The 8,399-nt window shown below is 42.3% G+C and overlaps 2 protein-coding genes across 2 annotated transcripts; one reads left to right on the top strand and one right to left on the bottom strand.

The window, feature by feature from the left end:
- Positions 1-3,580, top strand: dolk (dolichol kinase). Its single transcript, XM_058617843.1, has 2 exons — positions 1-139; positions 736-3,580. Exon 2 carries the CDS (start codon positions 864-866, stop codon positions 2,433-2,435), a length of 1,572 nt encoding a protein of 523 aa, XP_058473826.1. The 5' UTR covers positions 1-139; positions 736-863; the 3' UTR covers positions 2,436-3,580.
- Positions 3,581-3,837: 257 nt separating this feature from the next.
- On the bottom strand, positions 3,838-7,934 carry phyhd1 (phytanoyl-CoA dioxygenase domain containing 1). Its single transcript, XM_058617844.1, has 11 exons — positions 7,774-7,934; positions 7,378-7,536; positions 7,023-7,098; positions 6,888-6,935; positions 6,751-6,806; positions 6,605-6,667; positions 6,190-6,211; positions 5,836-5,964; positions 5,599-5,715; positions 5,336-5,462; positions 3,838-4,116 (listed from the first exon to the last, which is right to left on the bottom strand). The coding sequence occupies exons 1-11, from the start codon at positions 7,804-7,806 to the stop codon at positions 4,068-4,070; spliced, it is 879 nt and encodes a 292-aa protein (XP_058473827.1). The 5' UTR covers positions 7,807-7,934; the 3' UTR covers positions 3,838-4,067.
- Positions 7,935-8,399: the final 465 nt, after the last annotated feature.

Below are 8,399 nucleotides of genomic sequence, written 5' to 3'. Positions count from 1 at the left end.
GACGTTCTTCCGTGTCACGTGACCCGGCTGTCAAATATGGCTCCGTCCTACAGGGTGTGAAAGAAGCGACAGCTGACAAAGGGAAATAGATCTACAACATCGCCTTCCAGCTTCGTCCAGACAACGCTGCTCGTGTGTGGTGGGTATATTTGTCTTTTGTCTCCACTTTGGCTTTACTTGACGTCATTCGCTGCGAGACTGTAGCTGTATTTTTACCGTTAGCTCGATGTTGACCGTTTCTGCTGCAGCAGCATCCGTCCCCGCTCTGCATTGGGACTAGTTTCTCATTTAGCAGCATTAGCTCAGTGTATGCTGTTTTTTTTTCCAGTCCTTTCCTTTTTCTATCTGCATCATTCGGATGTGCTAGCCTGCTGTTAGCACAGCTGCTAGCTGAAAGTCACCCCCCCCTACACACACACACACACACACACACACACACACACACGAGGGAAAACAAGGTTGCAGCCGATGCAGAAAGAGTTCACACTGGGTAAATGTTCACTGTGGACAGAGTTCATTACAGAAAGCTGATAAGAGTGTGGTCAAGGTTCACTGCTGTGCTGAGTAAAGATGTTTCAGGGACTCAATGTGCATTACACCGACTATCACATTTACTGGATTAGAAATAAATAAATGCTAAAATGGTTTTCATTATTCTGTTGTCATGCTGAGTCACCCTTTCCTCTGAAAAACCTGACTGATTGAATGTCTCGTCCTCTTTCTTTACATCATCAGGAAGAGTGCCTGCCGAACGATGAAGTGTGCCAGAGAGAGGAACTGACAGAAGAGGGGCCTTTATTGTTGCTGACCATCTGTTCAGATCGATTCTCCTCCCTCCCCGTCAAGCCCGCCACCCTGCAGCCATGCTGATGAACGCGGCGCTTGTGGAGTCCGGCATCGTTCTGGCCATGGTGCTCTGTGTTCACATGGCCGTCTGGAACCAGCACTCTTGGTGCTGCATAGCCCTTGTCATCCAGGCTTTCTACGTGCAGCACAAATGGGACCGTCTGCTCAAGTCAGGGGGGGCCGTGTTCCAGTTTCGTCCAGGGGCAAATAGCGGCATCGTCCCGGCCTCTATGGTGATGCCCTTGCTCGGTCTGGCACTGAAGGAAAAGTGCTCTGCTTCAGGGAATGTCTACTTTGAGCGCTTCTCCATGGTTGTCACCATCACCGGCATGATATTGGCTCTGTTTCTGTCTCTGATTGCACTCGGCATCACAAGACCTGTGCCTACAAACACCTGTGTGATAGCAGGCATGTCGGGCAGTGCAATTCTTTACACAACCAAACAGACCCTGACTGTGTCTGAGGTCATCGAGGTCTTAGAGGTACTTTTGATCTTCGTCTATCTCAGCCTGATCGTGCTTTATCTGCTGCCTCGCTGCTTCACACCCGGAGAGGCGCTTCTCATCGTTGGTGGAATCAGTTTCATCGTGAACCAGCTCATCAAGCGCTCGCTGAATCTGGCAGAAGTCAAAGGAGATCCGGTGAACTACTTCCTGCCTGTGGTCGTGGTAGGCTCACTGCTTTTAGGCGTTTTCTTTGCCCTGCTCTTTTGCTTCATGGAGTCAGAGACCTGGGTGTCATCGCTCTTCTTTCACATGATGACAGCAGTTCTGGCTCTGGGAATCCTCATGCCGTGGCTCTCCCTGTTCATCGGCCGGCACCCCATCATGTGGCTGCTGGACTTTTTAACATTAAATGACAGAAGACTCTGTTTGTTGGGGTACTGGGTCTTTCTGGTCGTTGTAGCCACCTGCGTTGTGTTGCACCAGAACTACCAGCGTCAGTCTGGGTCCAAGAAGTACCAAGCCTCGACTGTTGTCCGAAAGTACTTTCATCTGATTGTAGTGGCCACTTTTGTTCCAGGTCTGATATATGACAGGCAACTGCTTCATGTGGCGTCCGTGGGTTGTTTGGCAGTTTTCTTGTTCCTCGAGTACGTGCGTTACTTTCGGATCCGGCCGCTGGGTCAGCTGCTCAGACAGCTGCTCACCCTGTTCCTGGATGAACGTGATTCTGGGCCTCTCATCCTGACCCATGTCTATCTGCTGCTGGGCATGTCTCTGCCAATATGGCTGTTCCCTGGGCCCTGTGTGCCTAAGGGGATACTTATTGGTGCGGGAGGCCTGGTGCCTTATGCAGGTGTGCTGGCTGTGGGCGTTGGAGACACTGTGGCGTCTGTGTTTGGCAGCACCATGGGGGAAATCCGTTGGCCTGGCACTAAGAAAACAATGGAGGGGACTGCAACATCTGTGTTCGCCCAAATAATTGCTGTCGCCATCTTTCTCATCTTTGATGGAAGTATTAACCTGAACTCCACCTATTCATGGATTGTTGGCTCCATCACTCTGGTGGCCATGCTGGAAGCCTACACCTCCCAAATAGACAATCTCTTCCTTCCGCTCTACCTCTACATCCTGCTGCTGCTTTGAATGGACAGACGTCCCAAACACTCGCACATTAAACCCCCCCCCCACCCTTTCTAGGGAAAAAAGCTACAAAATATGTTTTAGAAATACAAAAGAATCATGATTTTCAAAGGGATAGATGTCCCTTTTAAGAATCAGTAGACTTTCAGAATGTGTCCCGAAGAAGTTAAAGATCTCAGTGGCAGCAGTGGTGAATGGTTCCTGTGTGTGTCGCTCTCTTGACCCTCGAGAGAATCAACAATAAAGATTCTTGATTTATGCAAAAGCAGATTCAGTTTAATCCATGGGGGGGGGGGAGACGCACAGTGAACTGTGGACATTATAGATGCTGCTTAAAGGCACATATGGATCGGGTTCACCCATCTCGTCCCTGACCCGCAAATGAATACATGCCTTGTATTGCCTTTGAAGAACATTATTGATTTAGCTTATTGTCTTTTACCTAATCAACCTTTTTCATGATTAGAATGTTACGATTTCGATGATGGCAATACAATGAAGGACTTACTGATAAAAACATTTGCCTTAAGAAGTAAATTTTCTATCAGACATTATGACTAGTATAGACGCTCTAGATGAAAAAAGCATGGCAGCCCTTCTCAACTCCTGTTCGTAAGGGCTGGTTTAGACATGAATATGGCAGAACCTCACTATGCTCCTGCATGACACTAACGTAAAATCCAGTACTGTAACATGTACAAAGCTATACGGTATATTTTTGTCTGGTAAAATGACTTTGCTTAATATTAAGTTTTTACAGTTGTTTGATGGGACCCTTTAAAAGTGAACCTGATATTTACATTTCCTTGTGATACTGAGCCTTTTTACACCACATTCTTTTGACCTTGTAGATATGTTTGTAGGCCATACTGATGAACACGGGCCTTTCCTTGTTTAGCATTAATTAACCCTCAAGTTATAATTTAATGTTCACTTCACAGAAATATCAAATGTCATCAGATGTGACGTTCAGCCTTTTGTTTACATTCATCTGTAAAAGTTCCCTGGTGTTTTTAATGTTGTGATGACTTATTTATTCGCATGATTCTCTACACATGTTGTTTTTGACATCATCCTTGCATTTTTAAAAATGTAATACTGCATGTTGAGTGCACCCGAGGAGAAGGATAAAACTGATATGCCTCCGACTGTTTGTTTTAATGCTCATTTGTGGACTGAGAAGATTTGATTTCAAAGTCAACAAAATGATTTTGGATGCTGCGGGGTAAAAACCTTCATACTTTTGAGTTGATTTCCTCTCCATTAATGCTATGTCTTAAAATCAAACTTCAAAAAATAGAAATGCTCACTGTTTGTCTGTAAAAAAAACATAATATAGGGATCTGCCATCTTGTTTTGAACAAGAATTATGCTGGTTGGTGACAATGTTGATGAGGAGACTGAATAAAAGTATCAGTTGTATTAAGTGCCCATGGAAACATTGGTCAAAATGTAAAAATTATAATTAATTTCATACTCCATACAAATTACTACATTTAGCAAGAACTTTCAAGATAAGATAGTCACAAGGACGTGGCATTTGCTATGGTTAAAACGGTCCATACAAAATGATTAGTCCTTCAGGAAACACAGGGTCTTGTGATTGTCTGCCCAGTCATATCTCAAAGAAGTCCTTCACTTAGTGTAGAGAGATGGGAAAGGAAGCTCATCCGTCGGCTGCAACCTTTAAGCAACAAAGACATGGACACATCAGAGATGAGTTATAAACTATGATCATCTTTCTCTTTCTCTTGCCTTCAGTAAGTCAGTTTACTTGCTGCAATCATTTATCCTATCCACAGTCCTCATTTTGTACATTAGGTCAAGCAAGAAGTTCATCCAAATCTAGCAGTCTGAGTAAAAAAATCAAGTCAATAGCTTCTACCGTTGCACTTCTTTAGGAATTTAATTTTATGAATGACTGAAACACTTTAGAAATTGATGTCTTAGTGTCCTCTATGAACAGGAATAACATTTACAGCAAGTAAAAGCTGTTTACATTAGCACCTGATTGAGACAGTATGTATTTTAGTATATCAAAGATTATCTAGTCTCATTTTAGTGTGTAAAGATTATTTTACTTCCTTAAGTTATTTTAAAAATAAATGGCATCATGCTCTAAACAACCAAAAACATGGTTTATAATAGTCACAGTCACTGTTGCTGTTGCAAGGTCCAGTTAGAGCAGTTTTACGAGATTTACAACCAGTTGTTTTAGTACTCCACATAATAAGCAAACGATAATAAGTAAAAAAAATGTAAACCTTTAAAACTGCACATAAATATTCAAGCATTTTAAAGGCTTTCCAGCACTCACATGAACTCTGAATATTTGTAAACTACATTATCTCAGTTCACAGTTAAAGATACCATCAATAGGCAGCCAACAGTGTGTAATAATGATCACAAACACATAACAAGACTCACTGTGATGACTGTTTTTGTTTACTTTTGTGATAAAACCATAAAATTGTATCTCATCATCTGTGAGATGCCCAATATCATAAATATGCAGTGTAACAGCAGCATGAGCAGTTATATGTTCATAAAGGCTCAGCTAACAAAGGCCAACATTTGCTACTGGTCACACCAGAACTAAAAGATCTGTACATGTAGCAGTAAAACCACTCAGTATGTTGAATTAACATATTGCTCCATCAAGACTTGAGTATTTTCCATTTACTGTGTACATTATTTTAATATATTTGATCCATTTCTCCTGTCCAGGGAGTACCCTGCCTATCGCCCTATGTGAGCTGAGATTGGCACAGCACCCCCCGCGACCCTCCGGTGGAGGATAAAGCGGTAGATAATGGATGGATGGATGATTCACTTCTTTTGCAAACATGCTGACTGCGACAATCCTTCTGCTGGAGACACACCAACACTTAATCCACTCTCACCAGTTGTCAGGGCTCCACTGGGTGTCCTGGGATTCCATGAGGTGGAATGTATAGACATGGCGAGAGTCATCCGATTTGTTTTCAGCACTTCGATGCACCACCTCGCCGTGGATCAGGACCACGCCACCTGATCACAGAGAGGTTACTGAGCGGGCTGGGACGTGTAGCTGCTCTCCCTCCCACTGTGACAGTTTTATTAGGCGTTGGATAACAAAAATATAATGTCCTTAATCATTTGAGGATTTGAACACACAGCCAGTTACCTTTTTTAACCGGTGCTGCTATGAACTTCTCATCGTCGTACGCCTTCTCTCTTCCAGTGAAGTCTGTGAGGGGAAACGTGCCCTCTGGAGTCCGCACCATACGGCGAGAAATACCACCTGAGGGAAGGAGACCGAAGTTTCATAATATTAAAAGCACAAAATCATACCAGGTTATGAACGTAGTGGTTACTTTAGAGGCTACAGAGAAAGATATTTTATGATAAAATAAGATCTTACTGTGTTGTGAGCCCGGGATAAACCACAGGCAGCCATTGTTCACAGTGGCATCTTCCAGAGCAATCCACATCCCTGTAACTCTGCCCAGAGGCTCCGTGTACAGAAATGTGGCATCTTGATGAGGTGTCACTGAGAAGAATAGAAGACAAGAATCTACTACACACTTACAAGCGTCATGGAAATAACATACGTATGAGAAACGTGGATCTCGAATCATCTTAATGTAATATACTGTACATTGTTGCAAAGGCAGAGAAGGAAAATCACAACCAAAACAGCACCATGTATAAGAATAATGTACGTATATATTAAAATATACAAGAATAAAGACAAACAAAAACATTTTCATTTTACCTTCCCCACCAATGCCCGGTTGCTGGAAAGGAGAGAGAATGAAAAATTACATCTTAATCGATTAATTCATTAACTCTTTGTTCTCCAATTTATATCATGTGACATTAGGTTAGGAGGTAGGTGGTAGGGCTGAACAAATTGAATAAATATCTAATTGCTATTATTTTGACTGAAATTGTGGTATGATTGGCAATATTAAATAGATTTTACATAATTAGGAAATTAAGAAGGCAGGGAGTAGGAAGGTAGGGAGTTAGGTAAGTAGATAAGAAGGGAGGGAGAAATTTAGGAAGGTAGGTAAATAGATAGGTGGGGATGTGTGGATAAGTAGGTAGGAATACAGGTAGGTAGGTAAAGAGATCGATAGGGAGGTAATTAGGTGAAGAGGTATATAGGTAGGCCGTCAATGCTTTACCTTGAAAATGTACATGCTTTGGAGTATGACAGGACTTATGAGACCCAGCTTCATAGATATGCCCTATAAGACAACAGTGGAGAACAGAGTGTTGGTTATTCTGTCACTTTGCTCTCATGCATCATTTGTTCCAACAGTGTACTCACCTGAACTTTGGGTGAATGTGTAACCTTTTTGAAAAACGGCTCATAGGCATGTAGCGCTGCATGAAGACAACCTGGATTAGTCAGGGACCTTTGGGAGACTCATGTTGCTGTTAGAAAAGCTCAAGTAGAAATCTTACCGTGACCAACTTTGTTCAGTGACAGCTGTTTTGGAACGATGAACTCCCCTGCAAACCAAGAAAAGCTTGACTGAAACTAATCTGGCATTGACTATTTAAAAAACAGTTATGGAGTTTAAATTTACAAGAGCTCACCTTTGTCATCAAAAACTCCTTTTTCAAAGAAAAAACGTATCTTATCACCACTGGTGATAAAATAGTCAGCATTTCCCTGCAGGTCAAATGGTCAACATTAGTCAACTACTGACTAGATTGTTGACATAACAGGAAGCACGTCTAAGGTCAAGGGGATCATCAGCTGACAGATAATGTATTAACACTACAGTTTAGAGCTTTATACACAGCCTTTCTACTTTTAAGTAACATCAATAATAACCATACCTGCATCTTTAAGTGCAATGTGGTGAGAAGCATGTGAACGAAATACTGTTAAATCAGCTGCAGACAATGTTCAAGTTTTATCCCACTGACTGTGGTTAAACTGGGTCACCTGTTTTTGGAGCTGTTCTTCCTGATAGGTAGAGAAGGTGATGCGGCAGTGCTGCGGGACGTCCATCTGGTCCACAATCTCCGTCATCCTCTGTCTCAGTTCATCACACTCCTGAGAGGTCAGCAGCCCGTCCAGAACCACATACCCGTCCTCTAAGTACTGTCACGGGGGGGGGGGGGGGAAGGGCGGTTTAAACAAGATACGACTGTATGTTTCCCAGTTTTGAAATTTTGAAAATACCTTGTGTGGTTACATTGTGCGCACACTGCAAGAACATAAACACACGAAGCTGGGGACACGTGACGAAAAACGTGACACTTTATACGTGAACTGTATTTAGTTAAGCATTTGAGGCAAGACAGTGTTGCTGTTTTTTCAATATAAGGCAACGCTCACCTTTTGCACATCACGATCTGTCATGAAATCCATGCTGAGGTCTTTCTGTGATCCGTGTCCGACCAACACTGAGCTGAACTTCCAGCCTGCAGACGCGCTGATACCACGTCACGTGACTTGTCTAAGTCGATTAAACTGGAACCAAACAAAGACCGTACACGGAGCTTGGGCGTAAATTAAACGGCCCAAAGCGCCCTCTTGTGGATGTTTTGTGTAGTTGCGTAAACCAGGATGTAATGAGGGAGTATTCCCAATACAACATATATATATATATACATATATATTTACATATAAACATATTGTTGGAGCTATTTATTTATTGTTAGTATTTAGTGCTGTTTAGTTCAGTATTTTGTTTAGTGAGTATTTAGTTTTGGTTATTCTTAATTATCTTTAATCAATTTATTTGATTTAATTATGATTACCTTTTTATTAGTATTCTAGTTTATTGTTTGTGTTTTAGGTTCATATTTGGGCACGTTAGCGTGGGACCTGAGGCTGTATAGGTAGGCTGTCGGTAAGGGACCAGCATGCACCTGGGTGGAATGATGTTTTTTTACCGCTGAGCAGGAGAAGCATGGGACTTCCTTTTGTTCTTTGTTTGTTTGCACTTTTGGTTAAATAAA

The sequence above is a fragment of the Solea solea genome, chromosome 19, assembly GCF_958295425.1.
Source record: "Solea solea chromosome 19, fSolSol10.1, whole genome shotgun sequence".
Lineage (NCBI taxonomy): Eukaryota > Metazoa > Chordata > Actinopteri > Pleuronectiformes > Soleidae > Solea > Solea solea.
The sequence above is the reverse complement of the archived record's forward strand: the minus strand, read 5'-3'. Positions and strand labels throughout refer to the sequence as shown.